General features: G+C 41.7%; 2 protein-coding genes across 4 annotated transcripts in view; both read left to right on the top strand.

Moving 5' to 3' along the window:
• The first annotated feature begins 2,060 nt into the window (after window positions 1–2,060).
• On the top strand, window positions 2,061–7,049 carry VHL (von Hippel-Lindau tumor suppressor). The gene is made up of 3 exons (XM_075831852.1): window positions 2,061–2,333; window positions 3,392–3,514; window positions 4,633–7,049. Exons 1-3 carry the CDS (start codon window positions 2,066–2,068, stop codon window positions 4,812–4,814), a joined length of 573 nt encoding a protein of 190 aa, XP_075687967.1. The 5' UTR covers window positions 2,061–2,065; the 3' UTR covers window positions 4,815–7,049.
• A 3,939-nt stretch (window positions 7,050–10,988) lies between these two features.
• IRAK2 (interleukin 1 receptor associated kinase 2) overlaps window positions 10,989–27,292 on the top strand; it is a 37,008-nt gene continuing 20,704 nt past the window's right edge. For 2 of the 3 annotated variants that reach the window (XM_075831849.1, XM_075831851.1), the window contains exons 1-5: window positions 10,989–11,322; window positions 13,331–13,498; window positions 19,281–19,460; window positions 20,028–20,144; window positions 20,222–20,325. In XM_075831849.1, coding sequence (XP_075687964.1) covers window positions 13,378–13,498; window positions 19,281–19,460; window positions 20,028–20,144; window positions 20,222–20,325 — 522 coding nt within the window. In that variant the 5' untranslated portion in view covers window positions 10,989–11,322; window positions 13,331–13,377. Of the gene's footprint in view, window positions 11,323–12,785; window positions 13,499–19,280; window positions 19,461–20,027; window positions 20,145–20,221; window positions 20,326–27,292 lie in introns of those variants that run through there. The other variant, XM_075831850.1, reaches the window with a different exon arrangement.

The following is a 27,292-nucleotide window of genomic DNA, read 5'->3' as shown; positions in this document are numbered from 1 at the left end:
CTCTGGAGTATAATACAGGATGTAACTCAGGATCAGTACAGGACAAGTAATGTAATGTATGTACACAGTGACTCCACCAGCAGAATAGTGAGTACAGCTCTGGAGTATAATACAGGATATAACTCAGGATCAGTGCAGGATAAATAATGTAATGTATGTACACAGTGACTCCACCAGCAGAATAGTGAGTACAGCTCTGGAGTATAATACAGGATGTAATTCAGGATCAGTACAGGATAAGTAATGTAATGTATGTACACAGTGACTCCACCAGCAGAATAGTGAATGCAGCTCTGGAGTATAATACAGGATGTAACTCCGGATCAGTACAGGAGAAGTAATGTAATGTATGTACAGAGTGACTCCACCAGCAGAATAGTGAGTGCAGCTCTGGAGTATAATACAGGATATAACTCAGGATCAGTACAGGATAAGTAATGTAATGTATGTACACAGTGACACCACCAGCAGAATAGGGAGTGCAGCTCTGGAGTATAATACAGGATGTAACTCAGGATCAGTACAGGATAAGTAATGTAATGTATGTACACAGTGACTCCACCAGCAGAATAGTGAATGCAGCTCTGGAGTATAATACAGGATGTAACTCCGGATCAGTACAGGATAAGTAATGTAATGTATGTACAGAGTGACTCCACCAGCAGAATAGTGAGTGCAGCTCTGGAGTATAATACAGGATATAACTCAGGATCAGTACAGGATAAGTAATGTAATGTATGTACACAGTGACACCACCAGCAGAATAGGGAGTGCAGCTCTGGAGTATAATACAGGATGTAACTCAGGATCAGTACAGGATAAGTAATGTAATGTATGTACACAGTGACTCCACCAGCAGAATAGTGAGCGCAGCTCTAGAGTATAATACAGGATATAACTCAGGATCAGTACAGGATAAGTAATGTAATGTATGTACACAGTGACACCACCAGCAGAATAGGGAGTGCAGCTCTGGAGTATAATGCAGGATATAACTCAGGATCAGTACAGGATAAGTAATGTAATGTATGTACACAGTGACTCCACCAGCAGAATAGAGAGTACAGCTCTGGAGTATAATACAGGATGTAACTCAGGATCAGTACAGGATAAGTAATGTAATGTATGTACACAGTGACTCCACCAGCAGAAGAGTGAGTGCAGCTCTGGAGTATAATACAGGATGTAACTCAGGATCAGTACAGGATAAGTAATGTAATGTATGTACACAGTGACTCCCAGCAGAATAGTGAGTGCAGCTCTGGAGTATAATACAGGATGTAACTCAGCATCAGTACAGGATAAGTAATGTAATGTATGTACACAGTGACTCCACCAGCAGAATAGGGAGTGCAGCTCTGGAGTATAATACAGGATGTAACTCAGGATCAGTACAGGATAAGTAATGTAATGTATGTACACAGTGACTCCACCAGCAGAATAGTGAGTGCAGCTCTGGAGTATAATACAGGATGTAACTCAGGATCAATACAGGATAAGTAATGTAATGTATGTACACAGTGACTCCACCAGCAGAATAGTGAGTGCAGCTCTGGAGTATAATACAGGATGTAACTCAGGATCAGTACAGGATATGTAATGTATGTACACAGTGACTCCACCAGCAGAATAGTGAGTGCAGCTCTGGAGTATAATACGGGCTGTAATTTAGGATTACATACAGGGTTGGAGGGCTACTACAGCCGCAGTCAGGTGTCACATCCCAGATTATATGATGTGGGATTTGTGCTCTGTTATAGCAGTGAATGGGAAAAGTTGCATGACCGCCATGGTCCACATTCACTTCTCTTAGTCAACTGCCACTTCGGCGCAACCTACAGTCGCCATCGTATTGACCGCACAATGTCGCTCAGTGCGTCCTCGTGGATAATACACAGGACGCGTCTAGAACACTCAGATTCTTTCCAGAATGTTTAGAAAACAGTGGCACAATGTTCAGACTGAGGGGAATAAGACATCAATATAATCAAACGGCCTATAACGCTTATCAGTGCTCAAACTACAACTCCCACAATGCCGTTCACCTCCCAGACAGCGCGCGTGAATGACGTGCAGGGACGTCACCGCTGGTTGCTATGGTGATACGTTGGGGCCTAGCTTACAGTTTTACAGCCTCGGGATGGAGTTAGAAATTCCGCGGCCGGACGGCTTCCCTCGGCTGCAGTCGATTAATAGCCGGGTCCTCACTTGTGTTGTATTTTGTAACCTGAGCTCCCGGGATGTGCAGCCTATTTGGGTGGACTTCCAGGGCAACCCGAAGCCGTTTCCAGCTCTGTCCCCCCGCACCAGCTACAGGATGAACACCTACCTGGGTACATGAGCGCTGCGGATAACACAGCGTAACTGAAGGACGGCAACATCCAGTGCGACTCGCTGCGACAATGATTTAACCCTTTAATTAATGACCGGTTCGCATTTCAAACGCCGTAGACGCAGACGCGTGAGGGCTTGTTCTTTTGCGTGACAAGTTGTATTTTTTTTATTGCCACCATTTTGGGGTACATATCATTTATTAAATACATTTTCGTAACTTTTTTTGAAGGGGTAATGGGAAAAAAATGAGATATTGCCATTTTTTTGCATCTTCCATGTACGCGGTTTACCGTCCGGTATAAATAACATAATATCTATATTCTGCGGGTCGTTACGATTACGGCAACACCAAATTTATACCGGTTTTTATGTTTTACTACTCAATAAAAACACTTTTTCTTTAAAATGATTTGTTTTTGCGTCGCCGTGTTCTAAGAGCCATAACTTTTTCGGTCCACGTAGCGGTACGAGGGCTTATTTTTTGTGGATGACGTGTGGTTTTTACTGGTACCATTTTGGGGTAGAGACGACTTTTTTTATCGCTTTTGTATTGCGTTTTTGGATGAACAGAAAACATCAATTCTGGCGTTGTTTAATTTTTTACGGCGCGTGGGTTGAATAACGTAAACGTTTTATAGTACGGATGCGGCGATACCAATTATGTGGAGCTCTTTTTTTTTTTTTGTAAGGGGGAAAAGGTGGGTTTTTCATTTTTAGAAACCGCTTAGATGCCGTAGTCGCTATTGAACTCGGTATCTAAGGGGTTAAACGGCCGGGATCAGAGATAACTCTGATCCCGGCCTTTATAGCAGGAGCCCGGTTGTCTTTAGGGACACAGGCTGTCCTGATCATGTCCAGACACGGGTATACTGATACACTGTAACGAGCCCTGCGTATCTATGTTAGTTAGACCTGTTCAGGAATGTGTGCATTCACTGACAACAAACAGTTTGTTTTTTCCCTTCTTGGAATTTGAAGCTTCTTGATATGTGTTCTGGATAAGAGTCCCCGGACCCCTCTGAGCTGTGACTCTTTGTGTTTCTCTCCGGTCACACAGGTCACATTTGGTTGTTCCGTGAAGTCGACACCGGCGTGGCCCTGACCGTCAACAAGAAGGAGATCTACGTGGTGTCCCTCAATGTGAATGGACAGCCCACCATGATCAAGATCTGTCTGCCAGGTGATGTTGCTCACATGCATGGAAGGCCCTGCGTCTTAGACGTTCCCATTGGCCGGACTAAGGAGCCTCAGACCCGAGCGTGTTTGGTCTGTGATGTACGGTCTGTACGTCGGCCGCATTTCCCAGACCGAACGCACTGCAGGGAGCCGGGCTCCTAGTTCTCTATGACGCTAGGAGTCCCTGCCTCGGTGCGGGACAACTGTCCCGTACTGAAAACAGGATTATAGTACGGGACAGTAGTTCCGCGGAGAGGCAGGGACACCTAGCGACATAGATAATTATGATGTTAGGAGCCCGGCTCCCTGCAGTGCGTTCGGTCCGGGAAATGCGGCCGACGTACAGACCGTATATCACAAACACGCTCGGGTGTGATTCTAAGGTTTCATTCAGACGACCTTAATTCCGCTGCATTTTAGCATCCGTATTGCTGCGGTAAGTCCTGACCCAACCGCGGGTCTAATGACGCCAAACTAAGAGGATCAATAAATAACATTACATCAAAATTAATTGCACCTTCTTTAGTTTCCCGCTTTTCCTACCACCGTCTCCAGGTTTTCTGACTGCTGCAATAATCAAATATTGCGCTTGCTCTGGGGTTACCATAGTAACATAAACAGACGAACGCTGCATAGACTTCTTGTCGCGTGACCGCCACTTATAAAAGCAAGTGAATCGGACCGGAGGTCACATGACAGAAAGTCCATGCATAGTTAGGCCTTATTCACACGAGCTATGAAGCCGTCACAGGGACCTATCAATTCACTGGGGCCGTTCACATGGCCGTTGTTTCAACGGAGCGCGTGAAGGGTCCATGAAAAAGTAGGACATGTCCTTTTTTTTTTGTTCTTCACGCATCCCTCCATAGACCCTGGTTTCGTGATAACGTGTCCCGCAGCGCACAGGACGGATGCACCTCCAAGGTTTGATACGCTCGTGTGAATCTAGTTTTAGTCTTTTGATGTTGCTATGGAAACCCCAGAGCAAGCGCAATATTTACAGCACTGAGAGGAAGAGAAGAACGAAATCAAAGTGAAGATTATAAAGTGTCATCTGTTGGGCTGCACGTTATAAAATGACAGACCCCCCTTCACATAATCGCTTCTGCTTCTCCGTTACAGTCTTCAGCTTGAAGGATCGCTGCCTGCAGGTGATCAGGAGCCTCGTGAAGTCGGACGATTACAGAAAGCTGGAAATAGTCGCCTCCCTCTATGACGATCTTGATAACCGACCAAACATCGAGAAGGATCTGCGCCGCCTGAGCATTTACTACGGCAATCAGCCCGCGACCGAAAACTCGTAATCTGTTTATAGTTCCGTTTTCACTTTTATTCATTAAGTTGATGTTACGCCCGGATGGCGGCGATGAGGGTTACGTTTATAAAGAATAGATTATACCATCTCTGCTCCAATAAGAAGAGGACGTTCTCTCTTCAGACCTTACAATAAGACTTTGTCGGGTGAATAGACGACCGATACTGCGGGGGTGGACGCTCGCGCTAAAACCGTTTCATAGACGGACGCCGGCGGCCATAAAGCAGGTGTCTGAGGCTGGGGGCAAAAACGGGATCACGAGAAAAATATATATTTTTTTTTAGGCTTCCACATGGTGTTTGTCGTGTCCTTTCGCCTCATGCACCGTGAAGGCTCCCGGCAACTTCATCAAACGTATCCACAGGCCCTTATTTACCCGACCGAAGGCCAAAAGAGCGTTATTTTGGCCTCCGTCAGACTGGTATACGTCAGTATTTCTTTTTTTCTGCCATATGGAAAAGCGCAATCTGCTGCGCTATTCCTTAGAGAGGCATCCAGTGAAAAAAAAAAACGTATGATGCGCCGAATACGTTTTTTTGCATGAGAGCCTATGGGCGACTGATGCCACTGTAGGTTGGGAGGACGGGTGCTCTGTAAATGGACCCTTCAGTCTATTTTCCATATATGGGCAGGTGAATGCAATCCACTGCTCCCTGTTATCAGCCATTTCAGGCTGGGGTGAGGCTGACTGTAGTGTTCTTCAATGGGATGAGTGACAGGAAGTGTAGAAACCTCCCCTCCCCCACGATCGCTACTTTATATCACAAATCTCCAGCGCTGAGACATTTTACATCCGTACGTGACTGATATGAGCCGCTCCTCTTATAACGCTGCTGCACTATTATAAGCTGAGCGCTAAAGAGGTAGTGGCCCTTTAACATATCTAAAATGGTGTGAATATTGCAGCTGTGCACCTTTTCTTTGTCTGCTGCTGCTGAATTCAGTCTAAACCTATGACCAGGGCACGTAGCGCGCCAACGCTGTGCACCCCACAGGCCCATACAGTGCTCTGTTCTCCAGCCAAATTCTATTAATGGGAATAGTCACTAGAAATGAATGGGATTCTCATGGGAAGTCAAAGAATGAGAGTTACATAGTGGAAGGAGCAGTCGTCGTTGTCCCGCAGCACAGAGTATTTTAGGTGAGCAGTGTGTTGAACTTGTGGGATGTTATAGCCTGAGAGTTACATAGTGGAAGGAGCACGGCCTCCAGCAGCACAGAGTATTTCAGGAGATGAGTTCTGATCCAGTGCGGGGCAGTGACCTCTCCGCTCCTGTGATAATGTCAGTGAGGTCGGGGCTGCATGTGTTGGGCAGTATCAGAATGTAAGGCGATCACTGAGAGGGGATGTAGCAGAGCTGTAGTGTTACAAAAAAACATTCCGACAATTTAAAGAGAAACCGCGCATCTCGTAAATGGTGATGATAAAATAAACCGCCGTTGTGCAGCGATAGTTACTAACACAAGAGTAACCGCGCCATCGATTAAAGCGCTTGGGGCCGATCTATTAAAATAGTGGAAGGAAAACATGGAGGAGGAATTGCCTGCAGCAGCCAATCAGCAGCCAATCCTCCATTTCTCCCTTGTGTATTGTGTGTCTATAAGCTACAAAACATAAAGGATTATAGGGGTGTCGGGGAGCCGGGGAGCGCTCACACGAGGCAAACTATGGGAAAAATATTCTGCAATGCAAGAAATTGAGAAATCTGAGTTGCAGAATATTTTTCCCATTGGACGTTGTACAGTTTTCCGACAACTTATTTTTACGCCGCGGATATAAGAGGCAAATACGCCACGTGTGACTGCCCCCTTAGGCCAAGATGACCCAGCATGGGCCGCATGTGCATTTGGGGTAATTCGAGTTGCACCTCCCCCTCTCACGGTCTCCGTACAATAAGTGCATGGTAGATGTTCCAGGACCGTATCGGCTTCACGTCATTTACCATTCATTTCTATTGGAGCACGAATGTGCCACGCAAAGGTTGCAGCGATACCGCAGCTCTGGCGCGGCCCAGCGTCACCGTCGCATGTCGTCAGATCCATTGTACAACTCGGCAGTGCGCTCCGACCGATGACGCGACTCGACTGGTCTCGTTTGTAGTTCGCGCTGCCAGCTCCGTCCGTCCATCTTGTATGATTTGTACATATTTCTATCCAATCTATAGTTCACAATATTATTTTCTATTTACATTGTTATAAATAAAATGGATTCCGTTCTCCTTTATGATGTCATTGTGTCTGTAGAAAACTGGAGATTATAAGATGATAATTGGGACCTCTGTGCCCTATTAAGGGGGCAGGTTCACTTTAAGAGTCTTTAAACGCTCCAGTCGAGAACTACAAGGCAAAACCGTATTATTGCGGTGTGGTTTTCGGGTGTGCGCAGCTTGTACAGGTGAAACACATTGAGGCCACGTGCTTCACCTGTGCGGGCCACGCCTGAAAATCGCATCGCAAAACCGTGGTCGCTTCCTGTAAAACGGCACGGGCGTCATTAGAACGAATTTTCATAAGTGGCCAATACAACTAAAAACAAACAAATTTGTAATAAACTTTTATTGGAAAGCAATTTGTAATATAGACCTGAGATCAAAATTTCCCCGAGCAGTTTGCACCTCCCCCCCCCCCGGCCCCCACCACAAAAAAAACAATGAAATCGGAAATCCTCAGTCCATTTTTGGTCTCCGGCCCCCATCTTCCTCTCCGGGTAGCTTGCACCTGCTGTTGGCATGTATGAATTCCCGCTACCAGAACTTCTATAAGGCCTTGTTCACACAGTGCAGATTTTACATGCATTTTTTTTTTTCAAAGCCAAAACCAGAATTGGATCCAAGAGAGGAAACCGATAAGACCTTCCTTAATATATTTCTTCTGTTTTAGGTTTTGTTCCTGGTTTTGAATTAAAAAAATACATGGAAAATCTGCAGCAAATCTGCACTGTGTGAACAAGGCCTAAGGGTGCAGTCAAACGCAGCAGATTTTATTGCAGAAATTTCTATGACTGTCCGTTCTATTCACGATTGACGGTGACTTCCTAACGACTCATTTTCGTCTAGACGAGTTTAGAAAACTAAAGCGATCCGCTGATTGGTTGCTACGGCACGTCAGGAAACATCTGGAATTACCATAGCAACTTGCAATCGTGCCTGACAACCGGGACGCGCGCTGATCATTTCTCCATAGCATAAAAGATTATGTATATCACACTGGACCCACTGTCTGTAACCTGTGGCTCTAAGGCTGTTGGGGAACTACAACTCCCAGCATGTCCTGACACCTGCTTGCAGGGAGTTGTAGTTCTATAATAGCCTGAGCCACAGGTTGAACACCGCTGGTCTAGTGTTATGTTGTAATGCTGGGGTGCCCAATGTAGGGACCCCGTGTTGTTCGCCGCCTCCCCGGACCTTGTCGACACTCGATAGATGACGTATTAAGAAAACACGTAACGCTAATAATTTCCTGCAAAGAATCCAGAGAACTGAGGAAGTGCCTGCCAAGAAAGCTGCCGCCGCCCGTCACGACAGGCCCTCGTGTTCTCAGCGCTCTGTAGGGATCAGGTTCGTCAGTAATCCACTTACATATGAGGAAATTCCGGCATCCTGTGTGATGGCGCTCGGTATAAGGCCTTATTCACACGGACACCACACGGGATAATCATCTATGAAAATCAATGGGGCTATTCAGACATTCAGTGTTTTTCACGCAGCGAGTGTCCGTTGTGTGACACTCACTGCATGTCGTATTTTGGTGCGTTTTTGCGCACCACGCCGCCCATTGAAGTCAATGGGTGCGTGAAAAAAACGGACAGCACACGGACGTCATCCGTGTGCTGTCTGTGTTTTTCACGCACCAGTTGCTAAAGAAATGATGAGGGGAAAAAAAGACCTTCCATTTTTTTCGCTGACATAAAAAACCTGTGACATACGCGCGTAAAAAACTGCAGACACGCACCGTACACGGATGGCGCACAAAACTGCAACGCTGCGTTTTTTACTCTCGCAAAACGGACATGCTTGTGTGAATCTTGCCTAAGGGTATGTTCACACGGCTCAAATCGAAACGTTTCCATGCGGGTTTTGCTGCGTATTTCTCCAGAACTAGGGAGAGCGAATTCACAAGCGGAATCGCGAGATAAAATGACAATCTGCGCAAATACGCACCGCGGGTCAATTTACATTCTGGAAAATACTGTGTATATGAGATTCCCTGGAATCTCATTGCCTATGCTGGAACTGTATTACGCTGCGGTTTTGCCGCACGCAAATAAGCGCTGCAAAACCGCACGTGCATTGACCCTTAAAGTGCACCAGCAAAAAAAAAAATATCCTAGAAAATCGAAGACCTAGAGTGGTTTAAGCCATTTCCTGTTTCTGGGAAAGCTGGGTGGCAGAAGATATGGCCGTCCTTATAGCTCCCACAAGGAGCTGTCACCCAACTTTCCCGGACCCTTGAATGACAAGCCTTACGTGAAGAGACGCAGAAGCAAGTGATACATCACAGCACAGCTAGGATGCTATTCATGGGGCTGGGAAAGCTGGGTGTTGTAATGGCAGCAATATTGGTAGGCACCCAGCTTTCCCATTGTCTTGAGTGAGAAAAAACACTGCATAACTAAGCAGATTTACTATTCAGGAGTCTGGGAAAGCTGGGTGATTACCCGTTCGGAGCTGTAACTGCAGCCATGTTTCTTGTCTCACAGCTTTTCAGAAACAGATATCCTTTCTTCTATCAGGTTTCAGCTCTGCGACTGACTATAAATGTAAACTTCTTATATTTTCCTATGATTTTCAAGATCTCTGTTTGCTGTAAGTGAATAAAAACGAAATTTTCATCCAGAGGCTGAAAACATATAGGGGGTGCAGATGTACCAGTCGCATCCGGGCCCTGGTACCTATGGGCGCTCAAGGACCCTTGTGCCAAATTGAAGATACCATGATAATACATAGTACATGGTAGGTGGGGGCCCTGTTACAGATTTTGCACGGGGTCCAGGAGCTTTAAAGGGGTTCTCCGGGCCTTTTATATTGATAGGATAGGTCATCAATATCAGATTGGTGGGGGTCAGATTCCCGGGCCCCCTGCCAATCAGATGATTGAAGGGGCCACCCTGATAAACGGCACGTCCTCTTCAATGTTTACCAGGCACCGCACCGGACAATGCCGCAGCGGCTGTGCCTGGGATTACAGTTCCGGTCCTATTCAAGTGAATGGGATTTAGCTGCGATCTCAGGCACAGCCGCCGCTACGGATATGTACGGTGCTGCGCCTGGTAAACATTGAAGAGGCCGCAGCGTTTATCGCCATGGCCCCCTTCAATCAGGTGATCGGCTGGAGTCTGATATTGATGGTTTATCCTAAGGATAGGTCCTCAAAATGAAATGCCCGGAGAGCCCTCTGTGTGCAGACCTAATATTTCTTACAGCTGAGGGTTTGTTTCAATTGTATCTAGTCTAGACAATATCGTGTGAGCTAAATAGATTGGACTCCCTCCTGATACATTTAGGGTATGTTCACACGTCCATTACTGCTGAAATTACGGAGCTGTTTTCAGGAGAAAACAGCTCCTGAATTTCAGCCGTAATGTCAAGTGCAGGCGCTTTTCGCTGCGTCCATTACGGACGTAATTGGAGCTGTTTTTCTATGGTGTCAATGGAAAATGGCTCCAAAAACGTCCCAAGAAGTGACAGGCACTTCTTTTTCGAGGGCGTTTTTTAATGTGGCCGTTTTTCAAAAAAGGCCCCGTCGGAACAGAGCGCCGTTTTTCCCATTGAAATCAATAGGCAGATGTTTGGTGGCGTTCTCCTTCCGATTTTCCGTTCGCTTTTCGGCCGTTTATTGGCCGAAAATAAGACGTGTGAACATACTCTTAGATCTGAATGGAATTACAGCCTCTAGGTGTAAACAAGAGTTCTTCCATTCTCTGACAGCAAGAAGAAATGGTTGAGGAATTGAAACACAAAATCTATGACAGTTTCAGAACTTTCCATTATGCAACGATTAAGCTTTATTTACATAGGACTGGACCGGCGGCTCGTAACTCACCCGTCCTCTAATATCCGCTCCTCTCACCTTATCGCAGCCCCCCCACCACTTCCATACTTTTCAGATCAGAGATTTTTCTGCTGTAATCTGCGCTTCCTGCTCTACTGGTTGGGTGACATTCTGGGTACTCCCCCCCCCCCCGGTACCTAAAAGGAAGTTGATGCCGTGCGACTATTTGTTGTTCTGCAGTCTATGACGGCTGCACCGGTTGCTTCGGGGATCTCTAAACAGGAAGGAACTAGGGGAACCCCTGGGCGGTTTGAGGGTTGCAGCATCGGCCCGTCCCATAAAGTGATGCACCGCCCATGAACCTGCAGCATCGGGGACCAGACACCACAGTGAATCACTTGCATTTGCCGTCACTGGTTGCGTGCTGAGTCTTCTGTAACCGCCCGGATATTGGCAAATCTTCCAGCTTTCGCTCTACAGATCACTTCAGGACTCGGCAGCATCAGGTGGGTAACGCGGCCCCTTCTAACGTAGAGAATTACAGACTTTTCTGCAATTATGCGGATTTGATCAATTATTCTTTGTATTAAAGAAGTATTCCCGACTCCATGGGATATGCCATAAATGTCAGATAGAGCTGGACCCGCACCTATCTCCAGAACGGGGGGCACCCAACATCCCTGGAGAGGCGGCGGCCCCACCAGGGAGGATGGAGGTCTATCTTTCTCGATCTAGGCGTGGATGACAGAGCTGGGACCCGCATCTATCAGACATTAATGGAACATTCTGGATTTGGAAATGCCCATGATGTGGTGAATTTAAGGGTTAATTCCCCATTGAGGCCAATGGAAAAATCAACCGCAAAGCAAGCAGAGGTGGGAAACCGTCAGCCATAATGCTTGGTACCCAACTTTTCCATAAACAACTATATTTAATACGGCTTGTGAGCCCAGCTTTCCCAGAGTCTTGAAAGAGAAATACCTCACAGCATAAATAGGCTGATTTTCTGTTCAGGAGTCTGGGAAAGCTGGGTGATAACCCTGTTGGAGTTGTTATAGGAGCCGTGGTGTTTGTCACCCAGCTTTTTTAAAAGCAAATATCCATTTTTCTGTCCGGTATTCGCCTTGGGAAGCATTGAAAATATAAATCATCTTATATTTCCCAAACATTTTCAAGATCTCTGTTTACTGTGAGTGAATGAAATGTCTCTTTTTTTTTTTTTTTTTAATCCAGAGGCTGAAGACCTGTATATACCTAATACTTCTCACAGCTGAGGGTTTGTTACAGTTGTATCCAGGGTAGATAATACTCTGTGAGCTAAACAGCCTGGACTCCAGAAATGATACATTTGACCTGATATTATATTGGCTGGCTAATTAGGGTTTTTTGTTTTTTTCATCCACAATTTTCAAGATATCTGGTACTGTCAGTGAATGAAAACATTTGGAGGCTGAATCCTATCTTAATCACATTCAAATGACACATATACAGACACACAGCAACAAGTCCTGCATCTGTGGGAGCTGGACATGATCAGGACAAGTATTCAACTTCTAACTGTAAAAATTCCCTTAAAATTGCCAATATCTCTGCTTGCTGTCTGTGAATGTGAACCTTCTTATTTTCATCGTGAGGAGAAAAAAAAATGAATCATTCTCTCAACTGAAAGTTTGCTAAAATTGTATCCAGTCTGGACAATCCTCTGTGAGCTAAAAAGTCTGCACACCTGACTGATATATTTTACCTGCACTGATACATTGTAACAAACTATCAGAGAAAGATTTGTGCTGCTGATGTGTTTAGCTCACGGAGCATGGTCTAGACTGGATACAATTGTAGCAAACCTTCAGCTGTGGGGTTTTCCCATGAGAGACGTTTATGACATATCCAAAGGACATCTCATGAATGTCAGATAGATGCGTGTCCCACCTCTGAACCAGGTGAATTCCGACCATAAAAAGGTTATATGGTCGGAAGTTACGGAAACAGCGCAGCTCGCATGCTACACTATTTCCGTATCTGCCATTCACTACTATGGGACCTACGGAAACAGCCTAGCTCAGCGAGTTACGCTGTTTACGTAACTTCTGACCATGTAATCAGGAAGTGGCCGGGAGGCAGCAAAATCAGACCAAGCTAGAACGGGGTTTAGGTGCCCCGCTCTAGAGATAGGTGTGGGACCCGCATCTATCTGACAGTTATGACATCCTGTGAAAATTTAATAAATGTCTCTCATGGGAAAACCCCTTTAAGTCTGTACATGTTTTCAGCCTCTGGGTGTAAACAAGAATGTTCCTATTCACTGACGACAAGCAGGGTTCTTGAAAATGTTGAGGAATTGAAACACAATGTATGTTAGAAATTTTCAGAACATTTCATTACAGAATGACATAAAACTGGAAAACCCATAATATGCAAAACATCCTGATAAATTCGGGGTTCCTTCCCGTCAGTCTCAGTTGAGTCTTTTTGTGATATATTATTTATTATTTTGCTTAAATATCAATTCTACAGAATTTTTAAAGTCATATTTGGGGCCGTTGATTACGAAAAAGGCGAAGATGGCGAGTTCCCTGAGCGGCCGCAGTCCATCCCCTCTGATCATCGACATCTCACCGAGGATTCTGGACGATTTCTGCCGCTGTGTTGACAGCCTGAATGACTGGGAGTGGATGCGATTTGGTAAGAATGCGTTTGCGTTTTTTCGTGGCGTATTTTTACGGCTGTTTTTCTATAGAGTCAATAAAATACGGCTCCAAAAACGGGTCAAGAAGTGACATGCACTTCTTTTTCGCAGGCATTTTTTTTACGCGGCTGTTTTTCAAAACTGCCATGTAAAAAAAAAACGGCCCGTCTGCCATTTTCGTCCATTTACGGCCCGAAAAACATCTGAAAATAAGCTGTGTGAACATACCCTAACACCTTAAGACAAAACATATATGGAAATGGTTGTTAAATATCTTCCTTCTAAGGGCGGATTTACACGAGCGTGTGCAAAAGGCACTTACCAGCTCCGTGTGTCATTACCATATGATGCGTGGCTGAGTGATTTTCGCGCAGCCGCCATCATTATGACACGCCATTCGGATGTTTGTAAACAGAAAAGCACGTGGTGCTTTTCTGTTTACATTCATCCTTTTGACAGCTGGTGCGCGAAACAGGCAGTTCGCACGGAAGAGCTTCTGTGCGGCATGCGTGGTTTTCACGCACCCATTGACTTCAATGGGTGCGTGATGCGCAAAATACGCGGAGATATTGACTGTGCCGCGCTTTTTGCGCAGCGGACAAACGCTGCGCAAAAAGCACGGACTGTCTGTACTGCCCCATAGACTTGTATTGGTCTGTGCGTAGCGCGTGAAAACCACGCGGCCCGCACGGACGCAATACACGTTTGTGTGAATCCAGCCGAATAGTGAGTGCAGCTCTGGAGTATAATACAGGATGTAACTCAGGATCAGTGCAGAATAAGTAATGTAATGTATGTACACAGTGACTCCACCAGCAGAATAGTGAGTGCAGCTCTGGAGTATAATACAGGATATAACTCAGGATCAGTACAGGATAAGTAATGTAATGTATGTACACAGTGACTCCACCAGCAGAATAGTGAGTGCAGCTCTGGAGTATAATACAGGATATAACTCCGGATCAGTACAGGATAAGTAATGTAATGTATGTACACAGTGACTCCACCAGCAGAATAGTGAGTGCAGCTCTGGTGTATAATACAGGATGTAACTCAGGATCAGTACAGGATAAGTAATGTAATGTATGCACACAGTGACTCCTCCAGCAGAATGAGTGCAGCTCTGGAGTATAATACAGGATGTAACTCAGGATCAGTACAGGATAAGTAATGTAATGTATGCACACAGTGACTCCTCCAGCAGAATAATGAGTGCAGCTCTGGAGTATAATACAGGCTGTAACTCTGGATCAGTGCAGAATAAGTAATGTAATGTATGTACACAGTGACTCCACCAGCAGAATAGTGAGTGCAGCTCTGGAGTATAATACAGGATGTAACTCAGGATCAGTACAGGATAAGTAATGTAATATATGTACACAGTGACTCCACCAGCAGAATAGTGAGTGCAGCTCTGGAGTATAATACAGGATGTAACTCAGGATCAGTACAGGATAAGTAATGTATGTACACAGTGACTCCACCAGCAGAATAGTGAGTGCAGCTCTGGAGTATAATACAGGATGTAACTCAGGATCAGAACAGGATAAGTAATGTAATGTATGTACGCAGTGACTCCACCAGCAGAACAGTGAGTGCAGCTCTGGAGTATAATACAGGATATAACTCAGGATCAGTACAGGATAAGTAATGTAATGTATGTACACAGTGACTCGACCAGCAGAATAGTGAGTGCAGCTCTGGAGTATAATACAGGATGTAACTCAGGATCAGTACAGGATAAGTAATGTAATGTATGCACACAGTGACTCCTCCAGCAGAATAATGAGTGCAGCTCTGGAGTATAATACAGGATGTAACTCAGGATCAGTACAGGATAAGTAATATAATGTATGTACACAGTGACTCCACCAGAAGAATAGTGAGTGCAGCTCCGGAGTATAATACAGGATGTAACTCAGGATCAGTACAGGATAAGTAATGTAACGTATGTACACAGTGACTCTGCCAGCAGAATAGTGAGTGTAGCTCTTGAGTATAATACAGGATGTAACTCAGGATCAGTACAGGATAAGTAATATAATGTATGTACACAGTGACTCCACCAGCAGAATAGTGAGTGCAGCTCTAGAGTATAATACAGGATATAACTCAGGTTCAGTACAGGATAAGTAATATAATGTATGTACACAGTGACTCTACCAGCAGAATAGTGAGTGCAGCTCTGGAGTATAATACAGGATATAACTCAGGAACAGTACAGGATAAGTAATGTAATGTATGTGCACAGTGACTCCTCCAGCAGAATAATGAGTGCAGCTCTGGAGTATAATACAGGATGTAACCCAGGATCAGTACAGGATAAGTAATGTAATGTATGTACACTGTGACTCCCCCAGCAGAATAGTGAGTGCAGCTCTGGAGTATAATACAGGATGTAACTCAGGATCAGTGCAGAATAAGTAATGTAATGTATGTACACAGTGACTCCACCAGCAGAATAGTGAGTGCAGCTCTGGAGTATAATACAGGATGTAACTCAGGATCAGTACAGGATAAGTAATGTATGTACACAGTGACTCCACCAGCAGAATAGTGAGTGCAGCTCTGGAGTATAATACAGGATATAACTCAGGATCAGCACAGGATAAGTAATGTAATGTATGTACACAGTGACTCCACCAGCAGAATAGTGAGTGCTGCTCTGGAGTATAATACAGGATATAACTCAGGATCAGTACAGGATAAGTAATGTAATGTATGTACACAGTGACTCCACCAGCAGAATAGTGAGTGCAGCTCTGGTGTATAATACAGGATGTAACTCAGGATCAGTACAGGATAAGTAATGTAATGTATGCACACAGTGACTCCTCCAGCAGAATGAGTGCAGCTCTGGAGTATAATACAGGATGTAACTCAGGATCAGTACAGGATAAGTAATGTAATGTATGCACACAGTGACTCCTCCAGCAGAATAATGAGTGCAGCTCTGGAGTATAATACAGGCTGTAACTCTGGATCAGTGCAGAATAAGTAATGTAATGTATGTACACAGTGACTCCACCAGCAGAATAGTGAGTGCAGCTCTGGAGTATAATACAGGATGTAACTCAGGATCAGTACAGGATAAGTAATGTAATATATGTACACAGTGACTCCACCAGCAGAATAGTGAGTGCAGCTCTGGAGTATAATACAGGATGTAACTCAGGATCAGTACAGGATAAGTAATGTATGTACACAGTGACTCCACCAGCAGAATAGTGAGTGCAGCTCTGGAGTATAATACAGGATGTAACTCAGGATCAGAACAGGATAAGTAATGTAATGTATGTACGCAGTGACTCCACCAGCAGAACAGTGAGTGCAGCTCTGGAGTATAATACAGGATATAACTCAGGATCAGTACAGGATAAGTAATGTAATGTATGTACACAGTGACTCGACCAGCAGAATAGTGAGTGCAGCTCTGGAGTATAATACAGGATATAACTCAGGAACAGTACAGGATAAGTAATGTAATGTATGTGCACAGTGACTCCTCCAGCAGAATAATGAGTGCAGCTCTGGAGTATAATACAGGATGTAACCCAGGATCAGTACAGGATAAGTAATGTAATGTATGTGCACAGTGACTCCTCCAGCAGAATAATGAGTGCAGCTCTGGAGTAAAATACAGGATGTAACTCAGGATCAGTACAGGATAAGTAATGTAATGTATGTACACTGTGACTCCCCCAGCAGAATAGTGAGTGCAGCTCTGGAGTATAATACAGGATGTAACTCAGGATCAGTGCAGAATAAGTAATGTAATGTATGTACACAGTGACTCCACCAGCAGAATAGTGAGTGCAGCTCTGGAGTATAATACAGGATGTAACTCAGGATCAGTACAGGATAAGTAATGTATGTACACAGTGACTCCACCAGCAGAATAGTGAGTGCAGCTCTGGAGTATAATACAGGATATAACTCAGGATCAGCACAGGATAAGTAATGTAATGTATGTACACAGTGACTCCACCAGCAGAATAGTGAGTGCTGCTCTGGAGTATAATACAGGATATAACTCAGGATCAGTACAGGATAAGTAATGTAATGTATGTACACAGTGACTCCACCAGCAGAATAGTGAGTGCAGCTCTGGAGTATAATACAGGATGTAACTCAGGATCAGTACAGGATAAGTAATATAATGTATGTACACATTGACTCCACCAGCAGAATAGTGAGTGCAGCTCTGGAGTATATCTGATTAGCGCATATAATATTAGAGGTTCTACAACGTCTCAGTAATAATCTGTGCTTACTGTGGTGAGCAGCTACGATTGTTTGTAATTAACATCGCTGATCTCTCCATTGATTTCTACAAATTGTTAATATTTAGTCAAAGAGGAAGGAAGTCCGAATCCCCGGCTCTTGCACTTCCTCTATTGCTCTGCTGTGAGCGGTGCTGCTTATAGACATCGAGATCTAGCAGGTTGGGTGTTTTTATTTTATTTTATTACTAGCCGTATAATGACCATATATCCATAGTTGCTGATGGTGCCCTGGGGGGGGGGGGGGTGGGATACAATCTACCAGGGTGTTTGGTTCTGTTCAGACTGGCGTCATGTCTATCGTTTATAACAGAATACATGACGCTGTGTCGGATCCATTGTAGGATGGAATTATTTTTGCCAGCAATGTCATTGTTGGTAAGTATGTGGATCCAAAGTCACCAGATTGACTTCAAATAGAATCCGTCAGGGGTCCATCAAGGTTTCCGTCGTTCTGATGGCAAGAATAATGCTGAATGCTGCGCTATTCTTGCTGTAAAAGTGATGAAAACCTCAACGTAGGTGTGAACAGAGCCTAAAACAGCACATCTTAAGATCTTGTTTTAATCCAGAACCCGTAAGAACCGATCCTGACCTAATACATATCACAGCTGAGGGTTTTTTTACTATCATATCTCGTCTACAGAATCCTCTGTAAGGCTTAGTTCACATGTGCGCTCTGTATTAACCGGAAGCGCCGGACCCGTTGCACCAGGGACACCACCGGCGGCCAAAGGTACCCATTGACTTTAATGGGTTCCGTTAGCTTTCCATCGGGGTGTCTGTGGTTTTACGGGGGAAAATAGCGCAGCATGCTACGCTGTTCTATCCGGTATTTTCCGTGTAATCTGCGACGGAGGCCTCTAACGCAGATGTGAACAAGGACTTAGCTAAACAGAACAGCTGCACAAATCTCTCTCCTGTCCTGATAATTTGTTACAATGTATCAGTGCAATTAACATGTATCAATCTGGAGTCCAGGCTGTTTAGCTCACAGGTGATTGTCTACACCAGATACAATTGTAACAAACCCTCAGCTGTGAGAAGTACCATGTCGTCGGTACTGTAACAAAATGTACAGGGTTTTCCTTTCTTTCTGTAATTAAAGTCCTGCACATTTCTAATATATTATATGTATCAGTTATTTTTAAAGCCTCTGCTTGCTGTCAGTGAATGGGTATATTCTTAATACAACTGTAGCTAACCTTTTGCTGGACGATGGGTCTATACCGGTTTTTAGCCGCTGGGTGATAACAAAAATTTTCCTATTCACTGACCGCAAGCAGAAATCAGAAAAACAGTGAAGAACTGAAACACAAAGTATATGGGAAAGTTGCAGAACTTTTTATTATACAATGATTAAACTTATTTGCTTAAAACCAGTTACACCCCCTCTTTTTTTTTAGGGGACAGAGCTTTATACACGGGGTATATCAGCGTCATCAATGTGTCCACGGTTTACATGACACTTGGATTTCTTTTTTTTCTATCGCAGCGTCACATGTCCTGAATGACCTGACAACCGTCCAGCGCTTCTATATGAGGCGGAGAGCGGGGGACTATGTCACCAGGGAGTTACTGTGGAGCTGGGGGCAGAAGCTGGCCACTGTCCAGGACCTGGAGCTCATTCTTCAGAAGCTGGAGCTCTACCGGGCATTAGAAATTCTCCAGCAGTGTAAGTTTAACCCTTTCACTCTTCTGTGACATTGTATGTTATTCTGATCTATACCCTGAGGGGATGTCACCCAGCTTTCCAGTAACCCAGAATGGCATATACATCTGCATCTTGTCCAGGATTAGAAAAACATGGCTGCTTTTTTCCAGAAACAGCGCCACACTTGTCCACAGGTTGTGTGTGGTATTGCAGCACAGCCCCATTCACTTCGATGGAGCTGAGCTGCAATACCAGACACAATCCATGGGCAGGTGTGGCACTGTTTTTGGCAGCAAGCATCGTGCTTTTTTCAATCCTGGACATCCCCCTTTAATTCTGTCTAAGCTCCCTCTCTTGTACTGCGACCGGTTGTGCTTGTGTCAGTCTTCACTGTGGCTTTGGCATTATATTCATGTACCATGAAGCTCAGGATGACCAATAGATCCTTCCAAGCTAGATAATCCCGCACATGTAAATTTGGAAGGACAAATTCATTAATATTAAACATGTATACGCAATGCTGTATTTGTGGCTGTGATCTAGGCGAGGGGGCCTATAAAGTATAATTAGTTGTGATGTATTATACAGACCCCTGTAGTCCCGGGACATCCCCTTTGACTGATGGGAGGAGAGCAGCTCCACAAGCTTCTGGGGGAGCAGAAAGAAACTACAGGAACTGCAATGGTGCGACAGATAAAGTTTCAGGTAATGTCTATGAGATTGTGTTATAGGACTGTGATTTGTGAGGTCAATGGAGGCTCAATGTTTACTGCTTGTTACAGAACCCAAAGCGCAGCCGCTGCCTTCACCACCACAACCCCCATCAGAACTGCTGAGGTCCCTATGGATAGACTCATATCCTGATCAGTTGTTGGGAACAGATCAAGTATGTGTGTTATATAGTTATACATCTTCTTGTATATAGTGATATGGAGCATGCTGGTATAACCTGGGTATCTTCTGTGTATAATTATATATGTACAGCTGGTATAAGTTATACATCTTCCTGTATATAGTGATATGGAGCATGCTGGTATAACCTGGGTATCTTCTGTATATAATTATATATGTACAGCTGGTATAAGTTATACATCTTCTTGTATATAGTGATATGGAGCATGCTGGTATAACCTGGGTATCTCCTGTATATAATTATATATGTACAGCTGGTATAAGTTATACATCTTCTTGTACATAGTAATATGGAGCATGCTGGTATAACCCGGGTATCTTCTGTATATAATTATATATGTACAGCTGGTGTAAGTTATACATCTTCTTGTATATAGTGATATGGAGCATGCTGATATAACCTGGGTATCTCCTGTATATAATTATATATGTACAGCTGGTATAAGTTATACATCTTCCTGTATATAGTGATATGGAGCATGCTGGTATAACCTGGGTATCTTCTGTATATAATTATATATGTACAGCTGGTATAAGTTATACATCTTCCTGTATATAGTGATATGGAGCATGCTGGTATAACCTGGGTATCTTCTGTATATAATTATATATGTACAGCTGGTATAAGTTATACATCTTCCTGTATATAGTGATATGGAGCATGCTGGTATAACCTGGGTATCTTCTGTATATAATTATATATGTACAGCTTGTATAAGTTATACATCTTCTTGTATATAGTGATATGGAGCATGCTGGTATAACCTGGGTATCTTCTGTATATAATTATATATGTACAGCTGGTATAAGTTATACATCTTCTTGTATATAGTGATATGGAGCATGCTGGTATAACCTGGGTATCTCCTGTATATAATTATATATGTACAGCTGGTATAAGTTATACATCTTCTTGTATATAGTGATATGGAGCATGCTGGTATAACCTGGGTATCTCCTGTATATAATTATATATGTACAGCTGGTATAAGTTATACATCTTCTTATATATAGTGATATGGAGCATGCTGGTATAATCTGGGTATCTTCTGTGTATAATTCTATATGTACAGCTGGTATAAGTTATACATCTTCTTGTATATAGTGATATGGAGCATGCTCGTATAACCTGGGTATCTTCTGTGTATAATTATATATGTACAGCTGGTATAAGTTATACATCTTCTTGTATATAGTGATATGGAGCATGCTGGTATAACCTGGGTATCTTCTGTATATAATTATATATGTACAGCTGGTAGAAGTTATACATCTTCTTGTATATAGTGATATGGAGTATGCTGGTATAACCTGGGTATCTTCTGTATATAATTATATATGTACAGCTGGTATAAGTTATACATCTTCTTGTATATAGTGATATGGAGCATGCTGGTATAACCTGGGTATCTCCTGTATATAATTATATATGTACAGCTGGTATAAGTTATACATCTTCTTGTATATAGTGATATGGAGCATGCTGGTATAACCTGGGTATCTTCTGTATATAATTATATATGTACAGCTGGTATAAGTGATACATCTTCTTGTATATAGTGATATGGAGCATGTTGGTATAACCTGGGTATCTTCTGTATATAATTATATATGTACAGCTGGTATAAGTTATACATCTTCCTGTATATAGTGATATGGAGCATGCTGGTATAACCTGGGTATCTTCTATATATAATTATATATGTACAGCTGGTATAAGTTATACATCTTCTTGTATATAGTGATTATGGAGCATGCTGATATAACCTGGGTATCTTCTGTATATAATTATATATGTACAGCTGGTATAAGTTATACATCTTCTTGTATATAGTGATTATGGAGCATGCTGGTATAACCTGGGTATCTTCTGTATATAATTATATATGTACAGCTGGTATAAGTTATACATCTTCTTGTATGTAGTGATATGGAGCATGCTGCTATAACCTGGGTATCTCCTGTATATAATTATATATGTACAGCTGGTATAAGTTATACATCTCCTTGTATATAGTGATATGGAGCATGCTGGTATAACCTGGGTATCTCCTGTATATAATTATATATGTACAGCTGGTATAAGTTATACATCTTCTTGTATATAGTGATATGGAGCATGCTGGTATAACCTGGGTATCTTCTGTGTATAATTATATATGTACAGCTGGTATAAGTTATACATCTTCTTGTATATAGTGATATGGAGCATGCTGTTATAACCTGGGCATCTTCTGTATATAATTATATATGTACAGCTGGTATAAGTTATAGATCTTCTTGTATATAGTGATATGGAGCATGCTGGTATAACCTGGGTATCTTCTGTATATAATTATATATGTACAGCTGGTATAAGTTATACATCTTCTTGTATATAGTGATATGGAGCATGCTGGTATAACCTGGGTATCTCCTGTATATAATTATATATGTACAGCTGGTATAAGTTATACATCTTCTTGTATATAGTGATATGGTGAATGCTGGTATAACCTGGGTATCTTCTGTATATAATTATATATGTACAGCTGGTATAAGTTATACATCTTCTTGTATATAGTGATATGGAGCATGCTGGTGTAACCTGGGTATCTTCTGTATATAATTATATATGTACAGCTAGTATAAGTTATACATCTTCTTGTATATAGTGATATGGTGCATGCTGGTATAACCTGGGTATCTTCTGTATATAATTAGATATGTACAGCTGGTATAAGTTATACATCTTCTTGTATATAGTGATATGGAGCATGTTGGTATAACCTGGGTATCTTCTGTATATAATTATATATGTACAGCTGTTATAAGTTATACATCTTCTTGTATATAGTGATATGGAGCATGCTGGTATAACCTGGGTATCTTCTGTGTATAATTATATATGTACAGCTGGTATAAGTTATACATCTTCTTGTATATAGTGATATGGAGCATGCTGGTATAACCTGGGTATCTCCTGTATATAATTATATATGTACAGCTGGTATAAGTTATACATCTTCCTGTATATAGTGATATGGAGCATGCTGGTATAACCTGGGTATCTTCTGTGTATAATTATATATGTACAGCTGGTATAAGTTATACATCTTCCTGTATATAGTGATATGGAGCATGCTGGTATAACCTGGGTATCTTCTGTGTATAATTATATATGTACAGCTGGTATAAGTTATACATCTTCTTGTATATAGTGATATGGAGCATGCTGGTATAACCTGGGTATCTCCTCTATATAATATATATGTACAGCTGGTATAAGTTATACATCTTCTTGTATATAGTGATATGGAGCATGCTGGTATAACCTGAGTATCTTCTGTATATAATTATATATGTACAGCTGGTATAAGTTATATATCTTCTTGTATATAGTGATGTGGAGCATGCTGGTATAACCTGGGTATCTTCTGTATATAATTATATATGTACAGCTGGTATAAGTTATACATCTTCTTGTATATAGTGATATGGAGCATGCTGGTATAACCTGGGTATCTTCTGTATATAATTATATATGTGCAGCTGGTATAAGTTATACATCTTCTTGTATATAGTGATATGGAGCATGCTGGTATAACCTGGGTATCTCCTGTATATAATTATATATGTACAGCTGGTATATTATACATCTCCTTGTATATAGTGATATGGAGCATGCTGGTATAACCTGGGTATCTTCTGTATATAATTATATATGTACAGCTGGTATAAGTTATACATCTTCTTGTATATAGTGATATGGAGCATGCTGGTATAACCTGGGTATCTCCTGTATATAATTATATATGTACAGCTGGTATAAGTTATACATCTTCTTGTATATAGTGATATGGAGCATGCTGGTATAACCTGGGTATCTTCTGTATATAATTATATATGTACAGCTGGTATAAGTTATACATCTTCTTGTATATAGTGATATGGAGCATGCTGGTATAACCTGGGTATCTCCTGTATATAATTATATATGTACAGCTGGTATAAGTTATACATCTTCTTGTATATAGTGATATGGAGCGTGCTGGTATAACCTGGGTATCTTCTGTATATAATTATATATGTACAGCTGGTATAAGTTATACATCTTCTTGTATATAGTGATATGGAGCATGCTGGTATAACCTGGGTATCTCCTGTATATAATTATATATGTACAGCTGGTATAAGTTATACTTCTTGTATATAGTGATATGGAGCATGCTGGTATAACCTGGGTATCTTCTGTATATAATTATATATGTACAGCTGGTATAAGTTATACATCTTCTTGTATATAGTGATATGGAGCATGCTGGTATAACCTGGGTATCTTCTGTATATAATTATATATGTACAGCTGGTATAAGTTATACATCTTCTTGTATATAGTGATATGGAGCATGCTGGTATAACCTGGGTATCTCCTGTATATAATTATATATGTACAGCTGGTATAAGTTATACATCTTCTTGTATATAGTGATATGGAGCATGCTGGTATAACCTGGGTATCTTCTGTATATAATTATATATGTACAGCTGGTATTAGTTACATATCTTCTTGTATATAGTGATATGGAGCATGCTGGTATAACCTGGGTATCTTCTGTATATAATTATATATGTACAGCTGGTATAAGTTATACATCTTCTTGTATATAGTGATATGGAGCATGCTGGTATAACCTGGGTATCTCCTGTATATAATTATATATGTACAGCTGGTATAAGTTATACATCTTCTTGTATGTAGTGATATGGGGCATGCTGGTATAACCTGGGTATCTTCTGTATATAATTATATATGTACAGCTGGTATAAGTTATACATCTTCTTGTATGTAGTGATATGGGGCATGCTGGTATAACCTGGGTATCTTCTGTATATAATTATATATGTACAGCTGGTATAAGTTATACATCTTCTTGTATATAGTGATATGGAGCATGCTGGTATAACCTGGGTATCTCCTGTATATAATTATATATGTACAGCTGGTATAAGTTATACATCTTCTTGTATATAGTGATATGGAGCGTGCTGGTATAACCTGGGTATCTTCTGTATATAATTATATATGTACAGCTGGTATAAGTTATACATCTTCTTGTATGTAGTGATATGGGGCATGCTGGTATAACCTGGGTATCTCCTGTATATAATTATATATGTACAGCTGGTATAGGTTATACATCTTCTTGTATGTAGTGATATGGGGCATGCTGGTATAACCTGGGTATCTTCTGTATATAATTATATATGTACAGCGGGTATATGTTATACATCTTCTTGTATATAGTGATATGGAGCATGCTGGTATAACCTGGGTATCTCCTGTATATAATTATATATGTACAGCTGGTATAAGTTATACATCTTCTTGTATATAGTGATATGGAGCATGCTGGTATAACCTGGGTATCTTCTGTATATAATTATATATGTACAGCTGGTATATGTTATACATCTTTTTGTATATAGTGATATGGAGCATGCTGGTATAACCTGGGTATCTCCTGTATATAATTATATATGTACAGCTGGTATAAGTTATACATCTTCTTGTATATAGTGATATGGAGCGTGCTGGTATAACCTGGGTATCTCCTGTATATAATTATATATGTACAGCTGGTATAAGTTATACATCTTCTTGTATATAGTGATATGGAGCGTGCTGGTATAACCTGGGTATCTTCTGTATATAATTATATATGTACAGCTGGTATAAGTTATACATCTTCTTGTATATAGTGATATGGAGCATGCTGGTATAACCTGGGTATCTCCTGTATATAATTATATATGTACAGCTGGTATAAGTTATACATCTTCTTGTATATAGTGATATGGAGCATGCTGGTATAACCTGGGTATCTCCTGTATATAATTATATATGTACAGCTGGTATAAGTTATACATCTTCTTGTATATAGTGATATGGAGCATGCTGGTATAATCTGGGTATCTTCTGTGTATAATTCTATATGTACAGCTGGTATAAGTTATACATCTTCTTGTATATAGTGATATGGAGCATGCTCGTATAACCTGGGTATCTTCTGTGTATAATTATATATGTACAGCTGGTATAAGTTATACATCTTCTTGTATATAGTGATATGGAGCATGCTGGTATAACCTGGGTATCTTCTGTATATAATTATATATGTACAGCTGGTAGAAGTTATACATCTTCTTGTATATAGTGATATGGAGTATGCTGGTATAACCTGGGTATCTTCTGTATATAATTATATATGTGCAGCTGGTATAAGTTATACATCTTCTTGTATATAGTGATATGGAGCATGCTGGTATAACCTGGGTATCTCCTGTATATAATTATATATGTACAGCTGGTATATTATACATCTCCTTGTATATAGTGATATGGAGCATGCTGGTATAACCTGGGTATCTTCTGTATATAATTATATATGTACAGCTGGTATAAGTTATACATCTTCTTGTATATAGTGATATGGAGCATGCTGGTATAACCTGGGTATCTCCTGTATATAATTATATATGTACAGCTGGTATAAGTTATACATCTTCTTGTATATAGTGATATGGAGCATGCTGGTATAACCTGGGTATCTTCTGTATATAATTATATATGTACAGCTGGTATAAGTTATACATCTTCTTGTATATAGTGATATGGAGCATGCTGGTATAACCTGGGTATCTCCTGTATATAATTATATATGTACAGCTGGTATAAGTTATACATCTTCTTGTATATAGTGATATGGAGCGTGCTGGTATAACCTGGGTATCTTCTGTATATAATTATATATGTACAGCTGGTATAAGTTATACATCTTCTTGTATATAGTGATATGGAGCATGCTGGTATAACCTGGGTATCTCCTGTATATAATTATATATGTACAGCTGGTATAAGTTATACTTCTTGTATATAGTGATATGGAGCATGCTGGTAT

This window comes from Rhinoderma darwinii, chromosome 7 (genome assembly GCF_050947455.1).
Source record: "Rhinoderma darwinii isolate aRhiDar2 chromosome 7, aRhiDar2.hap1, whole genome shotgun sequence".
NCBI classification, from domain to species: Eukaryota; Metazoa; Chordata; class Amphibia; order Anura; family Rhinodermatidae; genus Rhinoderma; species Rhinoderma darwinii.
Note: the sequence above shows the minus strand (reverse complement) of the source record. Positions and strands in the feature narration are given on the sequence as shown.